We start from the raw sequence: 24716 nt of genomic DNA, 5'->3' as shown, positions 1-24716 counted from the left end.
ATCATTTATGTAAAAAGGTGGTACTTATATTGTGAGTTATGTGGCTAAAGAAGGTATTTATTCCTGCTGTTGAATCCTTTTACATATTTTGTTGTCCTTCGTACCTGGATCTTTCTATCTTGCATATAACATAAGACATGGAATCTTGTTTTGCTTTATATATTATTCAGCAATATATTGCCTTGACTGCAAAGAAACATGTAATGTTTTTTAACTCTGAACTGAAATAATAGCCTATGTTATTAGAGCTGGTTGGGAATTTCTTTTACAAAGTTGGTTTTTTCATTTACGATGAAAAATTGTCAAAACCAAAATTTTTCAAAGGAACATCCACTAACTTTTATTGTGAAGATTCTTCAACTCCAGGATGGAATTGCCAGTCAAACCCAGAGATTCTCTCAAAATAAAAAATATTCTGGAGTCAGCATTATTTTTTGGAATGTGGGGAACTTGAGTGCAGGGCCTTTGTTCTTCATTATTTAAACCAGAGGCTTGAACCAAGATCTTATATCTAACAAGTGAATGCCCTGAACCAGAAGTTAGAGGTTATTCTGGAGCACATTGTTTGGTTCCCTCAATATATTCTCTTGAAGCTGTTTCACCTTGTTAAAATAGCAAAAGGACTACAGAGGTACTAAATATGGCCTAATGAATAAGGCCTTTCATTAACCTTGAGACAGTTAGATTTAAGTCCTTGATCCAATTAATGTACTCAAATATTTTCACAAAGTGGAACAGCTCCTTTGAGAGAAGAACCCATAGAAGAATAAACATTTCTTCTTATGAAATGGGAGGAATAGCAGTACCTGCAACACCAAGTTACTGCTATTTTGGCATATGCTTCTCTTTCTCTTTGCTTTTTCTACTCCCTATTTTCCCAAGATGTTTCCTGCCCAGCTCTACATGTTAACTCTGTTCAAGTTGTCCTGGCAATGGTCTGATCTTGTTGCAAAATTGTTCTGTGCCATAAACGCAGCTTAATCAGATTCCTGAGTGGTGTAGAATCTGTGTTCCTCTACTTAATTTTCTGTATAGAAGTTGTGTAAATGCTTATGAAAATGTTTAAAGCTCTAATGGAATGTGATTCTGCTTACATCAATTTTATGATGAAGTAAATATTTGATGTTTGACTGACATACATAACTGGTACATGACAATTCATGTTGAATTATGAGTGACATGTATTCCACCTGGACTTACCACTACTGTAAAATATTGCTTCTCTCATAGTATTGCTCTGTGTTGCCTTTCTTCTGTCAAAGATTCTGTGAATGTTTGCTAGATTGAATTGTCACAGATGTTCCCTTGTCTTTGTGTGCATTTCTTCGCTCTGTCCCCACTGTCCAGCCTTTTAAAATAAAGATGTTATAAACTTGACTTTTGTCATCAGATTTTACTCTTAAATTACTAGATCATTTCTGAACTTTAGACAACTTGATTTGAAAAAAGGCAAATTTTTCATCCTTCTAGAAAATCTTTTCTTTGCCAGAGTTTAATTTCCTGTAAAGGACCTTGAACTTGCTCAATTTTTTTCTCTTTCACTTGTATGAGCTTTGTCCTGAGCTGGGCAAAATCAGTAGGTACAGGCAAGATACTTAATTGTGTTCTGCCAGTGTGCCAGAACATTGCCCTGAATTATATTTACCATTGTCATAGTTCCAAATATCTCTTTAGAATAAATTCCAGCATGGAGTACTCTATTTCACACCATATTGGAAGTGTTTGCATTGATTACTTACAAGATATTTGGGGGTTTCTAGAAAGTTTTTTTGTTTAGATCTTTCATGTCCATATAAGTGTAGTCATTCTATGACAAACAGCTTGTCATACCTATCTGCAAAATAATAAAAAGAGGAAATATGTATATAATATTATTATTTTATATTTATATAATATATATAAACACACATAAACTCTCTTGTCATTCAAGAAAAGAGAAAAAAAAAGAACATCTCACTCTTAGAAGAGTCAAAGGCTTAAAACTCTACCCATTTTTAAGTTTCAAGACTCCAAAACAACACAGTATTTTGTAAACAGGACATGACTGACTGTTAAATCATTGTCTCAGTATCAGTGTAACAATTTAGTCACACTTACTGTTACTGAAACTAGAAGATTACCAATATCTGAGCAAGTTAGTTTAAATCTTGTTCAGCTGTGTTTGCAGTATGATTGTTGCTGCATTGTAAATACTTTCCAGTCCTTTTATGGAATTTGTAAAAAATATCAGGAAATTGCAAATTCTGAATGGTATTCTGTATATGAGATAGTAGATCTGGGGTTTATTCCAGTTAGTAAATCCTCATTTTCCACACAAAAAATAAAAAATTGCAGCCCCAAACAAAGTTCAGATTTGATCTTTGATTTTTAAGCTTTCAGTGCAAGACTTTTAGACCAAGAAGTTTTACTGTGGACTTCAGGTTGTGGGATTGACATTCTTACCCTAAACTATCCATTTGGATTACTTCATTAGTTTCTGACATTATCTTGCCTTTGCTAAATGGTAACTCTGGAATTGCCCCTTAAGGGTTTTACTTTAAGCAAAACTAAAAGCCAACGTGGAGAATTAGTGTTTGTTCATTTATCTTCCAAAGAAAAGTTCAGGTATTTCAGTAACTTCTCCATTAGGCAAAAACCTTACTCATGTAATTACGATTGGTTCAGTAAAGGGAGCACTACGCTGGCAGTTAGAGGGTTTCCAAGCCAGGCTGCCTGAGACCAGAGTTGCTGAAAAATAGCTAAAATAAGCATGACAAATTGCCTTCCAAAAAGAGCTGTCTGCATTACAACTCTCTCTATGGCAGCATGAATGCAACATGCTTCCTATTGATTCTTTTTAGTTAATATGAAAGCGCATCAGCTTGCTTGCCACGTGCATGTTTGCTGCTACACCTCATTGTACCTGCATGAAGCTGGATACCTTTCCTGCCAGGGGCAATAAATAGGAGTGATAATCACAGAATTTCGATTTATACCTATGCTTTTTCCACGTGTCTCAGACCAGAATAACCAATGTGTTCTACATTAAATGTCCTAAGCATGCAAAAGATACACAAAGATAAAATAACAAAGCACAGGACATTTTGCCTTTGGTTTCTTCTTGTGAATGAGCTCTCTGAGTGGGGCCTCTTATCTAGGGCTAGTCTCTACTTGCTAGTAAAACAGCACAGATTCTGGTGTAACTGTTTGCTTTCAAGAGCTGAAGCTTTGTGCAAAATGCCAAAATACTTGCAGTATGTTGTAAAAGTTTGGTGTTGAGTGACTCGACCATACCATAAAGATTTTTTTCTGATAATCCTATTTTTTTCCTATACTGTCCACTATCTAAAAATCATGTTTTGGGATGCCTAAAATATACCAGTGTTTCATCATCGATCAAAATGTTCTGCTCTATTTTTACTCAGTACAGAATCCTGGTGTTGAAGCTTCCTGCTATAATGCTATATATGTTCACACTCTTCACATAATGAGCATGTGTTTTGAAGCAGTTGCTTTTCAAGGTCAATGCTTTTTCAGACAACTGTACTGCAATATGAGTCATAGGAGTTAATGACATAAACCAATCAGTATGAAGCCACTGACTTTTGGGTAAGCAGCAATTGAAAATGAGCAGAGTTCTCAGCCCCTTATTTTCCTACTCTGGTCACTGTAGTCATAAAGAGGAAATGATGGTGCAGAATTTCATTTCTCTCCTTTCTGCTCAACTGCTATAGAGAGCAGTTTTCTCATCCAGGTTCATTGGGCCAGAGAAAAGAATCACACTTGAGTGAATCTCTATCTACAAGTATGGCAAAAAATGTTCCAAGCTGCACTCTGAAGATTAACTTCACCTTTTAAGATAGCATCTCCATTTTGGAATAGACTTTGGAACAGAAAAGCCATAGCAAGACATTGAAAAATTTTAAAGGACAATGTAGAGTAACCTCCCGGGAATTTGCTTATGATCTGACTCTGGTTCCTCAGCGGACAACACCGTCATTGGTTTGGTAATTTGCACTGGGGCTATGGTTTGGGATATCTTTGTAGATGTGGATGCACAGTAACTCCTTTGGGGAAAGGCTCAGAAGGTTCTTAGCCCCATTTACATGACATTCTGAGCACAAGAAGGATACTTGGAGTGCATGCTTTCCTCCAGCTTTTCTAACAAATCAAGTAAAAATCATTGAGTCAATAATTCAGTAGGTGTTTTGTCTGTGTTAAGTCGGTCTCATGAGTTCAGTGAATCCGTAAAGCTGTCAGTAGTCTTTACTCTCGGTGCTCTAAGTGACTAATACAAGAGTGCCTTACATCTGTTATGCAGTAGTACCAAATACAGGGACATGACAGCAACAGGAATCCCTGACAATCCAGTATATTTAAAATATGTGTTATAATAATCATATTAAACTAGAGATTTTTTCCTGTAGTGTTGCAATGTTCACATTGAATCTATGTTGTCATGCAGCTGAAAGTGTTTCTTGGATCCAGATGTAAGTTCCAAAAAAAACTAAAATAGGAAAATTTCTACCATACTCCCTGCCTATGAATGTTTCCACTAAGACCATTCTCTTAATCAACAGTTGCACTTTATCCAGCATTAAAACACTGCATGCATTTATATTTAAAACCAGGTAACACTTTGAGCTTGAGATGGTTTTGTGTAGAAATTGAGGAGCTAGTCAAACCAGCTACCAGAGTGAATTTTGTTGATAAGGAGGATGAGTCCAGTGATTTCTACCCCAATTATGTGTTTCACATTTGCTTGGAAAAAAGTCAGCTTGGCATGTAGTAGCAGCTGAATCACCAGCTGATAGCATAGCATTTAAAGCCAGAATTAGAAGCCAGTGACAACTATAGTAGAGAGCTAAGTGTTGCTACATTACAGTTATTCCCAGAAAAGCTGCTCCTGTTCATCATCCAGAGCCCTTAAAACTGTGGCTTTCCTCCTTTAGGCTTTCCATCAAGACAATGGAATAATTTCTTTTTTGTTTTCATACAACTTAGGACTGAATAAGGACTATTAAATCACCCAGCATGATTTTCTGTGTGTTGGTTGATATTAAATGTCGTCTGGTCTCTGGGATCCAGGCCCAGAGGCACACCTGACTAATATCTCCCATTATGGGGTCCCAATTTGAAATGTCAAAGATGGGAAATCCACTTCACTAAAGAGTTTGTTCTGGCAGTTAATGATGCTTATTGTGAAAATCAGTGCCTTATTTCTAATATTACTTCTCTGGCTTCATCATCCACCTACTTGTTCTTGATCTTTAGTCTGAAGATCTTTCTCGTATTCTGTAATTTCTTCTTGAATAAGTACTTGTGCATCAGGCAAGGAAACTAAATATTTGGGCTGGTTTGGCTGTGTTTCTGAACACACTAAAGAGATGGAAATCTCTGACTTTTTAAACATAGGCCATTCTTTCTATCTCTGAAATTATTTCTGTGACACTTTCCTGTACCATTTTCAATTTTCAAGCTATTTTAAAGGGCACTATAACTGCATTCAGTTATGTCTCACCAATGTCCTTTGTTGAAAACCATCTTTTTACCCTGTATCAGTACTCTACATACATGGTTTACTGTGTATTCTGAAAGTAACATGTTATTTATCAGCTGTAGTTACTTCAGACATGTAAAAGGCGGAAATTCAGTCTTCAGGCAAGTCACCTGTTCCATTCTTGGGTCACCTCCTTTTGCCAGCACTGTCTCACCCATGCATAACAAAATAACTGAAGTTTTTAAGTTGAAATGGACAACAGTAGTTCCCCAGCTTCCCTGATGATAAATTTGGAACCATGTCAGCAAAGTGGTTCTGTCTGGCGAACTTTGCAACTCCTGGTTCTCCAGCAAGGAGTGGATAAACTGAATCTGTGCTTTTAAACCTCATCACCATTTGTATGTTCTCTCAGATATGCTTTTCATTTTTCTAAAAGACCTCGTGTGTGATATTTTGGTTTGAGTATTAAGTTCTGTCTTAGAAGAAGACATGCATGCTTTCCTTTTCCCTAAATAACTATTCATTGGTTTAAACTAATCATTTTACCCTAACACTGTGTACCTCCTATCCCATTTAATAAGACTATCTGGTATTTGTATAGTAACCCTGGAACCAATTAATGCTAAAACATTAAGAATCTTTTTACTTAATTCAATAATTTCCATTCTTTGGCATCAGATCTCTGTATTACACAGAATTTACAAAGTAAATACCAAAATAAAATCTCTCTTACAATACCTTATTTCATATTTAGGAAAAGTCCTGAAAACCTTAACTCAGAACAGCTCAAGGAGAAAGAAAAGCAAGGTTTTTTCAGGGCAATAAAAAAGAAAAAGAAGAAATCTCAAACTGTAAGTATGCGGCATTTCTAATAAAAGAAGTTATATTTGAATTACAAATTGGTTTTGAATTACACCATTTTAATATGCTGGATTAGTACAGTACCTTTATTGTATTTATGCTCATGTGTATATCTATTTCTTCTTTTATTTTCTCTAGTCACTGTATGAAAGTCAAACTCTTTTCCTATTCAGGGTTGATTTTTCTGCCTTTTCAAATATTTCTTCACTTACTAGTCCTGTGCATCTTTGTTTTCATTCAGACCCTTTGAGAGACAGTTTTGATGCAAGTTTTAAGCTGATGTTGCAACAAATTCTTTTGCAGGATCTGGTGATACCAATCCAAGAATAGTAAATGCATTGTTGTGTCTCCTCAGAGCTTGAATAATTTCAGGCATCCATATGGAGGAAATCAGACTGTTATAAATGAGAATTCTTTCCAGTCTTTTTCGTATGAGTGTCTTGGTACCAGCCTCCATCTTCTTGCTGCATCCCATGACTGGAATAAGGATGATGTATCTTAACCATTCTTAATGTTTTCTGTTCTGTTGAGGGAATGGATTGTGGCTTTTGTTATTCACTACAAGTCTTTGTTGTCTCTTTTACATTTTTACATTTTCATATACTTTTTGAGAGGGAAAAAGAACTTTCTTTTATCAGAGAAAAGTGATATATTGACACTTCACAAAGTTTTGTAGTCTCCCTAAGAACTGAAGTAACCTAAACATAATCTCATTCTCGAATGACAGTTCTGGAAACAGTAAAACATTTTGAATTTTATTTGCACAAAATTGTGATGTTTCTATAAGTGTAAATGCAGTTATAGTTTTGAAGATTCTCTGAATGGAGTAAACCATGCTCATTCCAGGCAAAGGGGAGTAAGGAGTGAGGTGGTATGACTCTGAGCGTTGGTGAAGGGCTGATCTGTTGAGAACTGGGGGAGAGGATTGGTTACCAGGTTTTTTTGGCTTTTTAAATTTTCTTTGAACTGTGTGGAATATATGCGTACGTGTATTAACTAGCACTCAAAAAAACATCTCACCTTCCTGCTGGGCAGGATTTAAAGCAATGGCATCTACCTCTCCTTCTGATCTTGTTCATGCTCATACCTGTACACAGTTCAAATATAATCATTTGTATCACACAACTGAACAAAATGTCTCGATCATAGCTCTGGGATTATTTGATATCATTAGTTCCACTTGATATCATTGGTTCCACTGATGCATTTTCAAAAAAAAAAAAAGGTGTTAAATTTGCACTGTTAAAGTCTACTCTGATTCCAGCCATTCAGACATGGTGACAGGGAACACTCTGATAGCTCATCTGATAGATGGTGTATCAACTACTTCCAGATTAAACTGTGTGAAGGAAATATAGACTGGATTGTGTTGCATCTCAAAATCTGGCACTTTACAAAACACCTAAATCAAAAGTACCTTGATCTGTAGCTACCAAAGTCATCACTGATTACAAGATAGGACAGATTTATACAGAATCCTTACTCCTGTTTCTTCTCACTCTTAAGAAGAGGGGTAGAGGGGAACAGGGAAGGAGAGAGAGGTTTCGCGTAAGGGAAAAGTGTATTTGCTGCTTAGAGCTGGTATCTCACAGAAGATGAGTGAATTAGTGAAATAAGGTAGTGATACAACTCTTGCATCCTTAACTAGAAACTCGCTGAGATCAACTTGATTTTTTGATCCAACCAGAGACCTCTTTTCATTTCTACTTGGAGCTGATTAAGAGGACAGTATCTAGGGACAAACTGTACCACTGATGTGTGTACAAGTGTCTGGTTAAGACACTGTTCTTTGTTCTTCATCTCTTAGTTGAAGACATCTACCTAACAGACATTGGGATGTTCTTTAGGATCTTCCAGCACAAACAAAAGTTACTGCCTTCAGTTCAGCACCAAGTTTGATTTCAGCACTAAAAGCTGTTAACAGCGCTGTAATATTACCTCTTCAACGAATAATGTTTTCTATGATTTCATATTAAAAGTCAGCTTGTGACTACCCAAGGTTTTTTTCTGAGGGTTAAAATATAATGTCCTAGGAGTATGAAATATCAGTTATTTACTCAAACACAGACTTTCTGCAGCAAATAGCAAACTAAACCTGAGGACTGTCCCAGTGCCGGGAAGCACATCATAGCTACGATTTACTTCTGATATCCTTTGGCAAGTCTCATTTTGATGGTGATCGTCATAGAAGATATCTGAAACTGGATTCAAGGCATCTTCTTAGTAACGTCATTCTCAAAATATCTAATAGCCCAGAACTGATCCCAGTTCTCGACGCCTCCTCCTGCAGAGTCGTTCCCATCAATCATTCTCCCTAGAGTTCTCCAGGTGCAGTACCTCATGGGGTAATAATTGTTACTGCCTGTTATGGGAATCCTTTGCAATGTTGCTTTTGCAGAGCTGTTCTTATCCATTCTCCTTTTCATCTTGTTCGAAGTCTTTTAGTAACATAGTAAAAGTTTTTGAGGATTTCTAGAGTCACAGTTTTTTCTGTCCTCTGCCATCAAACAATTTCATATCCATGAGGGTTGTGCATTGTCAGTAGGCACTATCTTCAGAGGAGCCTGAGTTTTGCAGATTTTGGCACAAATTTCAAGCTATCAGTCTGAAGAAATTACTCTTTGGAAAAAATTGTTGCAGGTGAGCATTTCTCTTAGCAATGCTTTCATTCCTTTTTAATTTAATGAATTCAAACCAGGAAGATCTGACCATAAAGTTCCTAAACCTAAGCTATGCTAATTTTTTACTTTCTTTCATTAATTTGGATGGAATCTAGAAGCTGAGAAAGCTGTTTGAAACCCCTTGCTTTTGGTAGTGCACCCATCATTCTGTTTAGTCATATAGTAATTCTATTGCATTATAAAGTTTTCTTATGACAGGCAGAATAATGCAAGACACAGCATATGTGTCCTGTTCTTGTTTGCACCTGAGAAGGTCTCATTCATAATTTTAATATCTTATAGTTCTGTTTGCTGTTTGTGCATCCATTGATCTGCTCTTAGGTTGTGCTAGAGAAATTAAAATAAAACAACCAGTGTCCTTGCACTTATACATGAAGTTGTTAATGGCATATTTATAATAGAACTGAAATAATTCATCTTGGAGCCCTAAATCTTTCTGCAATTTAAAAATAGAATACTTTTATTTTTTTGCTCATTCTGAAACCAATTGCTATTATTGTTAGTGTATCTTTGATATTTTCTTTATATAAAAATAAGAAATGTCACACTGCTTTAGGTCATTATCATAAGTACAAATGATTGCCAGAGTTACAGGATTTAATCCAAAGCTCAGTAAAGTCAAAAAGACCTACCAGTTATTTCCAAAAGGCTTTGAAACACACTTTGCATTCCTAATGAACACGGAAATAAGAAGAGGTGTACTGATCTTTTTTTACATGCTTTCTATGCATTGAGATCCTTGAATTTGTTCCATAGGCTTTTTTGTTCAATCATTGTTGTATTTTCCCAAAGAAAATTATAGGCTTTATAACATGTATTGTTGGAATTAAAAAAAAAAAGAAAGAAAGAAAGAAAGAAAAAGGATTAATATAGTAAGGGCAGCTCTCTTGAATTTAAATACTATGCATTTAGTTTTTGTATCTTATATTGCAGACAGACTCAACCAACGGGGAGAATCCAAGCATCAAGAAATCCCTCTTTCCTCTTTTTAATTCAAAGAATAATTTAAAGCATAGTTCTTCTTTGAAAAAGCTTCCTGTAGTCACTCTACCCATGGTATTAATTTTTAAGTACAGTAGTGCTGTAAAATGCTCCAGTAAATTTGTTTTACTGACTACAGCAGCATGTGGTTTATTTTCATGGTGTCACTTCCTCTTCATGCCAGTTAAGTATCTTGGGCCAGTTCAATAAATTTAAGTAAAATTCTATTGAAATAGGCTGTGCCTAAAAATTTTTTTTATAGTATTTGATATACTGAAAATGTAATATACACAGTTCCAGAGAGAATGACTCCTGGGAGTAAGACTAAAGAAGGAAAATAGTTGGGAAATAGTTGTGAAATTGTGAATGTTTAAAAATAAACTGTCTCATTCTGTTTCATCAGGAAAAAAATTAACCTGGTTTGGTTTATAGCTATATAATAAATACATATTTTTATAAAAACTGCTCTTTATATATAAATTTAATCAATCAAGTATTAACAATGGATTATCTGAAAAAGAAATTTTAGCTCATGTGTCTTGTATTTTTGTTTGTCTTGATTCTTCATGATAACAAGCAGCTTGCATTAAAAATAGGTTACTTTTTGATTTTTTTTTTTTGCTTAGAATTCTTGAAATGAGATAAAAATCTGCATCTAAGTTTTAAATTATCCTTCTGCCATAAAATTTCACCTAGGGCTGTTTCCTAATTTTTGCTTTAGTTTGGGATATTTGTGGAGGAGAAGAAAGAAGGGAAAAGAAAAAACTGTTTGTTTTGTGATGGCAAAATCAGTCAAGACATCATTTTAGAGAGACTTTGGTCTGCTTCACTTGGGAACAAATTTATAGAACTGATCCATGGTCTTAACTGCAGTATGGAATGCTTTTTAAATGAAGATGAGGCTCAACAATATTTTTATTTTTTTTATTTTTAAGGCCTTGTTTAACTGCTCTCTCTTACAGCAAATAACACTAACAGCATGCGAATGCTTTAAGGGCTAAGGGTAGAGCAAATCTGCATGATATCCACAGTCACTTGCTCTTACTATGGGGAAAATTATTGAAAGGTCATTGCAATTCTGCTGCAGTAATGGGCTTCCCTTGTGTACTGTAATTAACTGTGGGAAATTATTTACGGCTATTCTTAAGAATATATTAGGAGACCAGTGTTTAATATTTTGTTGCAGATGCCTAACACTGATGGTCAGGATCTCTTGGCATTACAGAAAGCCATTCATTCTTCTAATCACCAGAGCAGCAGGCAGAAGGATTGGCATCCTGAGAAGATGACAGAAATCCAGCCTCATGTAAGTGGTGTTATCAATTCCCTGTATTTTAGTATCAATGAGGTATCTTGAAAGCTTTTTCTCTGGTGAATAAAAAAATTGCATTTGACGTTATTTCCCAAACTTCTGATTCTCTTCTGATTGAACATAAAAAATCATATGCCTGTGGTCCTGCATAATTTTTTGAAAATCTAGATATGAATGACAAGGAAAAGAGAGATTAAATGTCCCTGTGTCAGTCTTCAAGCCCTTCAAAATATTGTTATGGTTTTGTATTAGAGGCAAGCAGTGTTTCAGTGCACATCTGTGGATGCAATGCAATGCTGTACGAAAGCCCTCAAGAGAGCTCTGTAAGGAAGGGTGAATCCTGAGGCCATGCTGCCACAAGGCACAGTTTGATACTTGCAGTGGTCACCAGAGCATCAAGACCATGCCATGGTGTGGCTGGCACAGACTGCAGTTTAAGCAGGCTTCATTTTTGGAGCGTAGAACTGCAGTAATGTAACTTTTTTTCTCCAGTTCTAAAACCAACTTTGGGGACAGGGTTTGGGAGGGAGCTTCAGTGCCATCACATTGAAAACTGGAAAAGAGAGTTTGTTGCAGCTGCAGCATTTGAAGAAACAAGTTGCTCTGTGAGCCATGGAATTTAGTGAGGCTGTTTTCATATCACTTTGTGTACTCAGGCTTCCCCAGGCTTCTGTTACTCATGTTCAGTAACTCCATATCTCCATTTTCCTTCAACCTGCTCACCCGTTAAAGAAGCTGTGAGAGACCAGAGCTGCTTATCTCCCAGCTGGCAACAAGCAAAATATGGTACTGCAGAGTTCTGGCTGACCTTGTTTCAGTGCAGATGATTACTCAAGACTCTCTCTAACCCCTAACTGATGTTCACAAAATTTTTAAGACCTTTGCATTTCTGATAGCTGTGCCTCACAAAATGTGGCTAAGATTCTAAAGCTAATAGCTAGAGAAGTGACAGATGGACAGCTAATGCAATTGTCTATGCCTGCATTTTCAAAGGAAACAAGGATGAAATAATTGATGTGAGCAATTTTTTTTCTGATGTAGAAAAGGTTCCACTTTGTCAGGTAGCTAGTAGATTGAATCGTGATGAGAAGACATTTTCTCAGGTGTGTAGTCATAGCTTGTAATGACATATACCAAATGAATACAAATTAAAAGTCCTGTGAAGTTCAAGATGTTCAGTTTAGGTTATGACAGTTTTGTTGTAGGAATTCTGATATGACGGAGAGCAGAAGGTCAAATGCTTTTCTGTGTGTCTTTCAGAGCCAGCCATTAAAATCTCTTCGAAAGCTCTTACACCTCTCTTCAAACCATCCTGTCCCTGCTGAGCCCCGCTTCCAGCCCTTACCGAGTCAGCCAGCCAAAGCTTCTTTTTCTGAAGTGCGGATTCACCCCATGAGCCAGAGCTCCAGCAGCGGCAGCAGCAACGTGCGGCAGGAGGCTCCGCCCAAAAGCAGGCCAACACTGCAGATCCCGAGCCAGCTGGAACCCACCTGGCACGTCTCCCCCGTGAACAGGAGCGTGAGCGATGGGCCTCCCTACTCCGACCAGCTGCCTTCCAAGAGCGGACAGAACGGGCACACGTACACCCGGACAAACCGGTCGCGAATGCCAAACCTGAATGACTTAAAAGAGACAGCCTTGTAATTGCACTCCAGAGAATAGGCCAGTTTGGGTGGAGATCAGCATAGGGGAGTGGTGGTGGTTCTGGTGATGGTAAGACTGCATTTTCAGCTTTATAAAGGTGTGCAATATGTACATGTGGAGCTATGCTGTTTGGCACCACGGAGAGAGTCAGGGATTATACAGTAAAACAAGTTGAACTATAAATTACCAGTCATCAGAAATGTCGCTGGATGCCAGACAGAGTGTGCAGGTCAGGGAGAAAATGCATTGCCATTTTCTCTCATTTACATTCCAGCTTAGTGCACATCTCTGTCTGAAAGCTGGGAGACTTCTGGTATGTATTGGCACTTATAAGGGTGAAAACATTCATGTCTAGACCTATGCCCTTACTACATTTTTTGCTGCCTAGTTAAAACAGTGGGGTTTATGTGATAAAAGTGTATCCCTGTTAAGGGTTTAAAGTTAAATTGTATGTCTTAAATTTGTTTTTTAAATTTCCATATTTGATAGGATTTGTAATATTTATTTATGATGACCTAATATCGTACTGTTATAATCATATCTTTTATGTTATAATGTAAAGTTATTTTGAGCTGTTTGAAACATTGTGAAGCAGTGCAACAGCTACAGTAGTTTCTATAAAAAACTAACAGTAACATTTATATATTGCATCAGGAGTATTTTATTCTATATATAAATATATATATAAATGGAAAATAACTGTCTGTTTTTTAAATATACTCATTTAAAAAAAAGTATTGTTATGACACTATCTGCCATATTTTTTATACATTTGTGATATAAAGTGCAGTATTATACTTCTAATAAAAGGAAGTTGAATGAGGATATAAACGTGACTGTAACAGTATGAATCTTGCTTGGCTATGAGAGCCCAGTATTGTAGGCATTATTGGTAACAAACAAAAGACAACATTCAATTCCAAGCTTTTTTATGGGCTATTTTGTTGGAAATATTGGCTAAATGTAAGAGACTGCAGAACTGTACAGTAATCTAAATGTGGTATGTTCTCCCCTGTGTCCTTAGCTTTCCTAGTAATATTAATGGGATTTCTGCATCTGCATCCAGAGCACAGAGCCCCAGTACCAAATTTTTGTTTCCTCTAAAGAAATAAAGTGCCCCATGACTACAAGAGAAAGCAGGTGCTCTTCCACTTAATAGCAGGGGTGAAAACCAAAGAAACATAGCATGAATTGCAAGTGAAATGCAAACTTCGACACTTACGCATAGCATGGCACTGCAGATCATGGTATAAGCTTTTATGCATATGTGTATTTTACATCTTGTTTAGCAATCTATTAATTAATAAGATAAACACTGTATTAAAATTTAAACTACTCTTGCACTTTTTATTATATTTCAGGATGTACTTAAATCTACAAATCTGATATTCGGATATTGAGGGAGAAGGTTGCCATGCAGCTTAATTTCTCTTTAGGTCTTATTATCCAAATACTCCCATAACCAGTTCAGTTACCAGTCTCAGCAAAACACTAGATCTTGGGTTCCAGTCTCCTGTACAACGTAGTTAAAACTGCCTTTACGTTGGTGAATGTCAAGTGTAGCAAATACACACCCTGATTCCTCTGTTGCTACCGGTAAATTAAATCAAAGGTTAGCCAGTAGGAGTCAAGAGTTATGCCAGTCTAAACTTTGTGCAATAAGAGGAGAGCCAGGCCTGTAGTGTCAGAACAATACAATCTTTCCTTTTTTTAAATACATTAGTTCAACTCCCTCATTACTCTGCAGCACACTTTGTTTTCTAGATGCTGTTGTTGTAAGACACTTGTACTTGCAAATACACTGTCTTTTCCAAAAGAGATTAACCTGAATGTAAATTTGATGATTTAGCCATAGATGTAGTTAACAGAAGAAGCCAGGCAGTAAGAGCTGAACTTCCTACTTGTATAACAATGCAAAACTGGACATGCTGTTCAGTACTCTTGAGTCATACCAAAGTTCTAACACAGCAAATTCGGCACCACTACTGTAAAAATAAGTAAGAAAGAACAGAATGGAAGGAAGTCATATAGGGTTTGTCCAGGGCTAAAAGTCAGTCTAGTAAATTTGAAAAATTACAAAATAAGAATTCTTTCTTTGTCAATTGCCTGCAAGAAATGTGCATGTGATTTTTCTATAGATATATATGGTATATGATATCTCCTCTATATATGATATATACTGTATTGATATATCATATATATAGCATATAAAAATACAGTAGACATGAAAGGGTATTCAGGTTTTTTCTAAGTTCAGTGGGCATCCAGGAAAGACATTGTGATATTTACTAGTCATCACTGTTGGAGTTTAGCAGCATACTTCAACAATCTCTATTAAATTCACTGCTTGGTCACAGCTAGGTTAGCCCTGCTTTGAAATGGCCTGATGCTACTGAAATCCCTCACAAAAGCGCTGTCCAAGAGAGAGTGGGGCTCTAAGCAGTGTGGTTTTAATGTCTCTTTTAGGGCAGTGGAACTGGGGTTGTTTAGTCTGGAGAAGAGGAGGCTCAGGGGGGACCTCATCACTCTGTACAATGACTGAAAAGGAGTTTGTAGCCAGGTGGGGGTCAGCCTCTTCTCCCATGTCTCAAGTGAAAGGATGAGAGGAAATGCTTTCTGTTGTGCCAGGAGAGGTTCAAATTAGATATTAGAAAATAAAGAAAGTCACTGAAAGAGTGGTTAGGCATTGGAATAAGTTGACCAGGGAGGTATCACTGGCTCTGGAAGTGTTCCAGAGGTGTCTGGATGTGGCACATTGGAATGTGAATTAGAGGTGATTATGGTGGTGCTGGGTTGACAGTTGGACTAAATGATCCTGAAGGTCTCTTCCAAGCTTGATGATTCTGTTTCCCAGCAAGTGGTCAGAGTAGACTCTTCTGTGCTTTGTGGATATGTATCCTTTTGCCTCTGCAAGATTTTTAGATTGTTGGTAAGAGCTTCATGCTGGGGATGATGATACTGAGCTGTATGTGGCTGTTCTTCTTTCTAGCAAGGAAAAATGTTTCCAAAGGATTTTTTTCCTCAGTACCTATGGAGTTTAATCAGGATAATCTCTGACTGTACATATAGCTGTTTAAAGTAGTTAGCAAATCTTCAAAGGTGACCCAAGGAATGTCCAAGTATTTGGTGGTCCGTAGTTACAGAAAGTCGTTTCTACTTCATACTACATTTTCTTCTCCAGTTCAACAAACCATAGTAGATTTCAGTTAAATACTAAATTGTGTTGAATGTATGTAGTATTTTCTTCCTTCTGTTGGAAAGAAATTCCAGCAGCTCGGCCAGCTGGTGCTGGGATGAATTGTGTATTTTTAACTTGGTCTAACTTCCCAATATTTAGAATATTGCTAATGTAATTTTGTCGGGGCTTTCAAAGGAGTCTTATAATAGTGACTGAGATTTGCTGGCTTAATAAAGGGAAGAGAATTACAGAGCAAACTATTTTCTAAGTGTGAGCTTTCCTTTTCACTGGTCTATGAGTCTTGTGCTACATGCTCTATAGATTTACTTAGTATAAAGAAACTTAGTTGAACTACATTTTGTTCTTTGGCAATCTGTTTTGCCTTATGGCATCATTAATGATGTGAATAAAAAGGAAACTAAGTTTCAGAAATTATAGTCATTTTGCAGAACTCAAGCTGCCTAAACTTGTCTATCTGTTTTTGCTATAACTCTTGAGCTCTTTTTAACTGAAAAAGAAGCACCTTAAGCTCATCTTAACTGAAATTGTATTTGTGTCTAAGCTGTCCTTTTAAACTGCCATGTAAATGTATTAACCTAGAATAACATCTATTTTCAGCAGACCTGACCACAGAGAACAGTCCCTTAGAGCTCTTTAATGCTTTTTGCTCCATTTATTGCTGTCCAAGCTTCTTTACTCCTCCGAGAGGTCACCAGGACAGAGCACTGGGAGAGTTCTTGGCAGGAACTCAGTGGTCCCAGATTTGGTCTCTTCTTCCTAAAACATTCCCCAAACACTCCCCTGTTTGCCAATACTTGTTCTTTTAGATCAATATTAAAACAGGCTTCAAATTTCCAAATGTATGAGACACCCTCAGATTGTCTTTCAGGATGTCACCTTTCTCTCTGCCACACCAACTTGTTTCTGGGAACAAGGCTGGAGTGACTCTTCAAGAAGCAGTGGCCTGTGGTAGGCTTTTAGCCATTCCTTATCATTGCAGTTAGGTCTCTTATCAGATGAATCTTATTTGTCTAAAAAGCTACATACCAACCTTTTTTTTCTTCAGAAGCTGCTGTAGTTGTTAGCTGAGTAGACTCCTGTGTTCACACAGAAAAAAAAAATATTCTCAACAATTCAGTGCTGTAGACCTCCCTGCAAGAAGAGGGAACACAGATGATACAGCTCTGAAAGCACTGTCGTGATCTAGGTAGCTAAGGCAAAACCCAGCCACTTCTGAGAGGAGCCATGCTCTGGAAGTATTAGGGTTTTCACTCATGTTTCATTTTTTTGTTGTCTTATAATGATTTGATGGTGAGACATGCTTCAAAAATACCTGCATGCAATCAATTCCATATGTTTTGAACACTGTCAGAGTAGAGCTGGGAGAACATCTGCATCCCAGTCACACAAAGAGTAGGAAAAGGATAGCCATATATAATCTACGGCAAATTGTGGGGTGGCAATGAATATTTTTTCCATTCAAGCTAGCATACATAATACATTTGTCAATGGGGTACTGTCACAAACCATGCATCTAGGCTGTTGTTCATGTAAGTAGGCCCACCATTTGAAATAGGAGTGCCACAGAAGATGGTTGGAATGGTGATGTGCCCTATGTAACTATTTTTAAATTACCTTCAAATCAGGACACTATTTAAGAACAGGTGCCTTTCCCTACACAGCTCTTTCTAATGGTGTCATGATATTAATCATTCATTAACTGGGTTTGTAGCGAATGAGGAAAAAAGCCATTTAACTTCTGGCCTTTGTTAAAAAGGGTGTGATTTGAGTAAACCCTTTTAATTTAACACAGCTTGGAAGTTCTAGATGTTGGCACCTTTTTCAAACGGATCAAACAGCAGCATCAATGCTCAGGCTCATCAGGCAAGTGAAGGCTTGTGCACATCACTTGCACTGAAACAGATTTCTCATTTTGCAATCATGAAGCAAATTTCATGGAAATTAGGCAAAGCAAATTTTATAGGAGGTCCTCTTCCAATTTTAGGAGAAAAACTGTGTTAGGTCATCTGTTCTGTGGGCAGACTGTCTTAACAGCTACCATGCAAGACAGCATAGGTAAATCTGATGTATTAGGTCTAAATTGTACTTGCTCTGAGTTCTACTTGGATGCAAATTTATGACCTTGTGCACAACCAATTGTTTGATGCAAAAATTGTCTTTTGACACACTAAGTGGAAGATGCATGAGAGGTGTGAGAGGACCAGCCCCACTATGTTTGGATGCTTTCATTCCACCAAATCATATTGCTGCTCAGGCTCTTTTAGATCATAACTCAAAATATGCAGCTGGGCAAAAATGACTCTTAACACATGGCCCAAGAGTCTGAACAAGGAATTTGACTCTTAGCCTAAGAGTGACTACACATCTCTTGTCTTCTCTGCAAGTCAATCTACCTCCTCTCTCTTGCAGAATGTGGTCAAGGCTGGGTTTTGTTTGTTCTGAGCTTTTTATTGACTCCAACTTTTGAAGAGACATCTGAAAAGATTCTTCCTCTAGGTACTGTTAGCAACCAAGTAATAAAATATTGATGGGCCTTCATCTAAAATACTTCTGAAACCTCCAAGCCATCTGAGCTCTCCCTCTAGAATCCCAATGCCATCCTTTGCACTGCTTTGCAGTCTTCCCTTGCCCTTCCCTTTGTGATTCTCAAATATTGCAGTTGCCTTGTTCTTTGTTGTTTCTCTAGTGCAGATTTTCAGGGAGTTAGAGGCCTTATCTACTACTCCACCCTGTTTGCTGTTTTACTTAAACAGCTATCCTTAGACTTGCTCAGGATTTTCTTCATTTTAATTTTCCATTTCATCTGGGTGAGATACCTTACCTCATCATGCCCCCGCCAAAACACGCTGCCTGCCAGGTTTTTCGTTCCACCAGGTCTCTGTTTTCACAGGGCGGTTTCTCTGGATCCGTTCTGAGAAATGCAAGGTGGCATCTTAATTGTACAGGCATAGAAATGCGTTGTGAAGTAGCTTTCCATGTCCTCAAGTAGCTTTCCATGTCGTAGAGCTTTCCATTAGCAATGTTAAAGCATATTCATAGCACAAGATGGAAGCCGCTATTCAACTTTCCTATAGGATGTGAACCTCTTGGTGTAAACTCTTGACATGTAAATCCAACGGCAGAGCTTTTAACTGTTTAGTTACAAGGCAGAACTTTAAGCATAAGCATAAGTAACTGTCTCGACTTTCCTTTTTTTTTTTTTTTTTTTTTTTTACTAGTGCAGATCTTAGACTCGTACTACTGAAGGATATGACTAATTGAAAGGAGTAACATTATTTTTGGTTTATATGGAACAATAAACTAAAATCTTCCCTGAAACCATAATTTGGTTGGAAATTCTATGCAGGCATTTTAAAATCTGGTTAAATATGATAAAGACTTCCAGGACTGCTTAGATCTCCACTGTGAAATGCTGAATTTTAAATTTGTGTCATTTGAGAGAAAGAAGGAAGAATGAAGTTTAGGAAAATCTTTTTTTTTTTCCACAATCTGCCAGTACAGACTATTCCAAAATTAGCAGACTGAGGAGGCAGCTTTCAAAACTTCTAAATTTATGTATAAGATTCCCTGATGTTTTTTTAACAACTACTAGAAATCTAAAGCGCACAAACTTTTAAATCTACCGTGCTTTCTGTTGTGGAAGGGATATGTTGTGGTGTTAACCTTTTTAATCCTGGAATACAAATTGATTTTAAAATGTGTTGAATATTTAAGGATGACTTCATGCAAGTTAATAAACCATTTGTAAAGTGTTTGTATACAACCCTTTGTATCATGTTGTTGGTACACCTTACCAAATTTTTTTTGAGCATGTATTCCATCCTTAACTTCTGTACAATTTCTATTGTTGCTGTAAATATTCTAAAAGAGAAAAAAAATCCTGTGGTAACCTTAATTATAAGCATGGAAATGGTTAATTTTTACTGAGCACAATGTATTTTTGAATGGGCCTTCCAAAATATGTCTTTAATAAAAATGCAGATTTTGCACTAGAACACTGGCATTGTTCAACAGCTGATCTTATTCCTGACCTATCTCCTCCAGAGCACCTCTCCATATACATAGGTTGGTTCAGATAGTGGAACAGGCCAGAACCAGGACTCCTGTGCCTGATGGATCGCTGCCACGTCCTGGCTAACTCCCTGCTCTGAGAAGCCAGCTTGTATCTGTCTGCAAGTGTGATGTTTCCGAAGCACCTTGTTGCCCACCATTCCTGTAGTCTCACTGCAGGCATCAAGGGTGGTTTCTTCCTTTCAGGGCCAGAATCTCTGCTGCTCCCTCTTTTAAACAGTATCAACCCACCAACCCCCCCCCAGCAGGCACTACCAGAAATTAAAAGGCCCTGATAGTTTCCAGCCAGTAGCCTTTGCTGCAGAAAAGTATCATGTTGGAATTTCATTATGGCCACACGTAAACTGAGACCCTTTTAGGCAAATATTTAGGTGTCAGCAATAAGGTTTAGATTGGTTCCTCTTTAATATGTCCTGGCCATGACTTTTTTTTGTTCCTGTGTGCAGCTTTAAAAAACTTTAAATATTTCTCTACTAGTCTCTCATTCTTCAGGATAATTTGCAACAGAGGAGTAGGGACCACTTTACCTTGGCCTCTCATCTTTCCCTCTGATCTTCAGCAGTAGATTTGCTGAAAGCCAGGACTTGCAGTCTGTTAGATCCAGAACAGCTGCCTGATGGCTTGTGCAGCAACCACAGCCTTGGTGAGACCAGGCTGCTGCCCAGTGCCTGCACTGAGCTGTGCCCATCACCTCCCCAAGAGGGAAACCACTGACCCAAACTGATGTCTTCAATTTCCACCAGGACAAGCAGTCCAGTACTTTAACAGTCCCAGCCAGAAATGGGTTTGAAATGCCTGTTTCCCTGAGGTGCCCAGAGCTCTGGGCACACTTGGCTTTACTCTTACAGCCTTACTTGGCTCTTACTCTTTCAAGGATCTCGTTGTAGTGACCCCTTTTCTGTACCCCCTGCAGAGCCCCAGAAAATGGAGTAGCCACCTCCTTGAAGAGGAACCCCAGTGTAGTCACCATTAGTCCTCCATGGAATGGGGACCATAGTGGGCATTGGCATTTTTCTCTGGGTGGAAATGAAGGGATAATTTCTGCACGGGGCTATTGACTTATATATGATGTGGCTGGATTGGAGGCCTAAGGTAGTCTCTGCTCACATAGCTTAAACTGGGCAAGTTTGATTTCTCAGCACAGTTCCCTCACTTCTCTCTAAGCATGCCATGCTAAAAATTCAGGTCATGAATATGAAGGCAGCTCTTGGTCCTGCTTCCTATTTCAAACCCCTTGTGTTTTGTGCAATTGCAAAGCCATGCATTGGTCTCCCTACATCTACAAGTAAAGACCTGCATGATTGTTTAACATCCTTGTCAGCAACGTAGACAGTGGGATTGAGTGCACCCTCAGCAAGTTTGCCAAACGACACTAAGCCATGTTGTGCGGTTGACACACTGTGGGGAAGGGATGCCATCCAGAGGGACCTGGACAGGCTTGAGAGGTGGGCTGGTGCAAACATGAAATCTAATAAGGCCAAGTGCAAGGTCCTGCACCTGGGTCGGGGCAGTCCTAAGACAAATACAGGTTGGGGGAGGAACAGATCATGAGCAGCTCTGAGGAGAAGGACTGGGGGCTGCTGGTGGATGAAAATTTCAGCGTGAGCCGACAATGAGCGCTGGCAGCCCAGAAGGCCAGTTGTGTCCTGGGCTGCATTGAAAGCAGCGTGGTCAGCAGGGTGAGGGAAGTGATTCTTCCCCTTTTACTTCACTCTTATGAGACCCCATCTAGAGTGCTGCATCCAGCTCTGGGGCCCCCAGCACAAGAAAGACGTGGACTTGGAGCAAGTCCAGAGGAGAGCCACTAAGCTGATCACAAGGCTGGCACACCTCTCCTGTGAAGACAGGCTGAGAGACTTGGGGCCTGGGAAAGAGAAGGAAGACCTTATAGTGCCTTCCAGTACATAAAGTGGGCTACAAGGGAGCTGAAGAGGGACTTTTCACAAGAGCGTGTAGTGATAGGACAAGGGGAAACAGCCTTAAACAGAAGGAGGTAAGTTTGGATTAGATATTAGGAAGAAATTCTTTACCATGTGGGCAGTGAGGCACTGGAACAGGTTACCCAGAGAAGTCGTGGATGCCCCTCCCTGGAGGTGTTCAAGGCCGGACTGGGTGGGGCTCTGAGAAACCTGGTCTAGGGAAAGGCATCCCTTCCCACGGCAGGGAAATTAGAGCTAGATGATCCTTAAGGTTTCTTCCAACCTAAACCATTCTGAGATCCTATGTTTATGAGAAAAAGCTTGTGTATTTATGTAATTTTACTCTGGCTGGTTCTGTCCCACTTTCATAATGCCCTCAGTCACACTGTTGCTCCAACATGCTGAATTTATGCAGAGGTGGAAGTCAAATGCAATTCTAAAAGCACTTTAGGACCACTTAATTAATTAAGCCTCTCAGCAACCTTCTTTTTATATGAGGCAGAGGTTAAGTGAATTTCCAGAGGTCAATTAGCAAGTGAGCTGCACAGCAAGGATCAGAACAGAAACTCCTGCTTTAGCAGGAACCATTTAGTTGAAAGCCAGAAGTAAGACTCTTCCCCATGAAAGCTTGGAAAAGTGAACTGCAGGCAAAGGACAGGGCAAGGCAAGAAGCAAATGAACTGTGAAATGCACTGTTATGCCTGTTAGTTCCACCTTATTTGTCACTGGACATTGCAATCTAGAAAAAAGATCTAGTGATTTCTTTGAAGTGGGAGGCTCAAAGAGTGATAGCACAGGTCTTTTCTACCTAGACAGTACTTTCTTCCTCTAAGGTTTTATTATATCCTACATATAGGATCGGTCATGTGAAGATACATAATTTAGTGAGGTTCCTTGGTGTATAATGGTGTGTGGTCCATCCATTCAGGCTGTGCATTAAGCCTGCGAGCTCTTCCAAATTTCACAGGACCTCCTGCACCTTGCCATAGGGTGCATTTCCTAAATCAGACAACTTGAAAAACCCTGGACTGTGTGTAGCTCTTCAGAGTCCAGTCACAGCAAGGCTTTGACTAGCTACAGTCAAGCTTAACTGCTTTGGGTGATATAAATATTCACTGGCTGGTGCCCAGTCCATCCTTTCGCCCTTCCATCCCCACCCCCTGCACCTCAGTCGTGCTGTGGAACAGCAGCACCAAGCCTCCTCCTCCCTATCACCATCCACCAGGACATGGAGCAGAGCTGCCTGTGCTGCTTTTAGGGCAGACACAGCTGTGTATTAACATGATGGCAGCTGTGTCCAGGGCCCGGAAACACTTCAGCTCTCAGTGTTGGTGTTGTTAACACAAGAGCTATGACAGCTGGTGGAGAGCCCTTGTCTCCCTGTTGCTGTTCGTCAGTGTCCCTGGGGAGGCTGTTACACCATGATGGTCCCACAGCTTGGCTGCATGAAGGACATGCCTCAAGCTCAATGGACCTTCTCAGTAGAGCTTGCCTTGACTGTTTAGCATTAGAAAACCACACAGTGATTTCTTACTAGGAAAAAGTATCCCTAGACCAATTTGTGGATAAGCAAAATTCCTATCCACAAATGGGGGGTTGGGGTGAAGCTATGGAGTAATGGTGTATAATAGCAATCATCTCAGCAGATGGGAATTTGTCTTTTCTACATCTCTGTAGACTTCTATTTAATGGAGCAGCTTTCAGACTCACCAGAAGACCTTATTTTCCTGACAGATATTATTTGTGTCTATATACAGGAAAAAACAAGGCAGAAACATCTGCTCTCACAAATGAATGTGATGAATTGCACAGCCATTCCAAGGCTTTTCTCATGTTTTTAGTCACATCTCATTTGGTTTTAGTCACATCTCAACTCCTGCCCTGCACACATTCACCTCTCTGCCCACAGGGATAAGGAGAGGAGAGGCAGATGGCCTGCCACAGTGCAGTTGTCTTCATGACTCTTCTCTCTTTGCTGAGACAGTCCAGGTTGTTAGAAAACAGGAAAAAGGCCTCTGGTGCCTGCCAGGTTTGTGTTACAGGTGCGTGGGAAGGCAAACCAAAGCTGTCACTCCAGAGCTCCCTACAACCCTCCCACATGGGAGCTGTGGGGCTGTAGTTCGTATCTAAGCTGTGTTGAGTTCCTGTGCTGGGCAGGGACACGAGCCATAGTAACCAAGTTGTCACCCCAGGGACATGGGTCGATCATCAGAGCCTCCAGATTCCTCAGATGCTAAACACTCACTGGCAATCAGGCCATGGAGATCAAACAGTTAATAAGAGGCAGTCCCTATGTCTGTGCCCAAACATCCACAGAGAGCAAAATGCCCTGGGGCCCCTGAGATGTGTTAGTGCAAAACCAGACAGGATACACAGAGGGTTTGGCCATCTCATTCTCAAGGCACTGATGCCTGCTCCAAAACCAGCCACAGCAGCTCAGGCCAGAAGGTTGCTGATATAAGAAGACATGAGGTGGTTTGAGAGTGTGAGATCCAGGTGGGGGCCCTCATACTGGGGACAGGCCAGATCTGGCCCCAATCCTGTCTCAGGGATGGCAGAGATTGGCATG

General features: G+C 39.0%; 1 protein-coding gene across 4 annotated transcripts in view; it reads left to right on the top strand.

Annotated features, from left to right (window-relative positions):
• CDKL5 (cyclin dependent kinase like 5) overlaps positions 1-13795 on the top strand; it is a 124760-nt gene extending 110965 nt beyond the window's left edge. For 3 of the 4 annotated variants that reach the window (XM_051795109.1, XM_051795112.1, XM_051795110.1), the window contains 4 exons: positions 6234-6330; positions 9955-10077; positions 11189-11308; positions 12575-13795. In XM_051795109.1, coding sequence (XP_051651069.1) covers positions 6234-6330; positions 9955-10077; positions 11189-11308; positions 12575-12958 — 724 coding nt within the window. In that variant the 3' untranslated portion in view covers positions 12959-13795. The remainder of the gene's footprint in view (positions 1-6233; positions 6331-9954; positions 10078-11188; positions 11309-12574) is intronic. The other variant, XM_051795111.1, reaches the window with a different exon arrangement.
• Positions 13796-24716: the final 10921 nt, after the last annotated feature.

The sequence above is a fragment of the Manacus candei genome, unplaced genomic scaffold (genome assembly GCF_025592945.1).
Source record: "Manacus candei isolate 608988 ecotype Guabito, Panama unplaced genomic scaffold, ASM2559294v1 h1tg000041l, whole genome shotgun sequence".
NCBI classification, from domain to species: domain Eukaryota; kingdom Metazoa; phylum Chordata; class Aves; order Passeriformes; family Pipridae; genus Manacus; species Manacus candei.
Note: the sequence above shows the minus strand (reverse complement) of the source record. Positions and strands in the feature narration are given on the sequence as shown.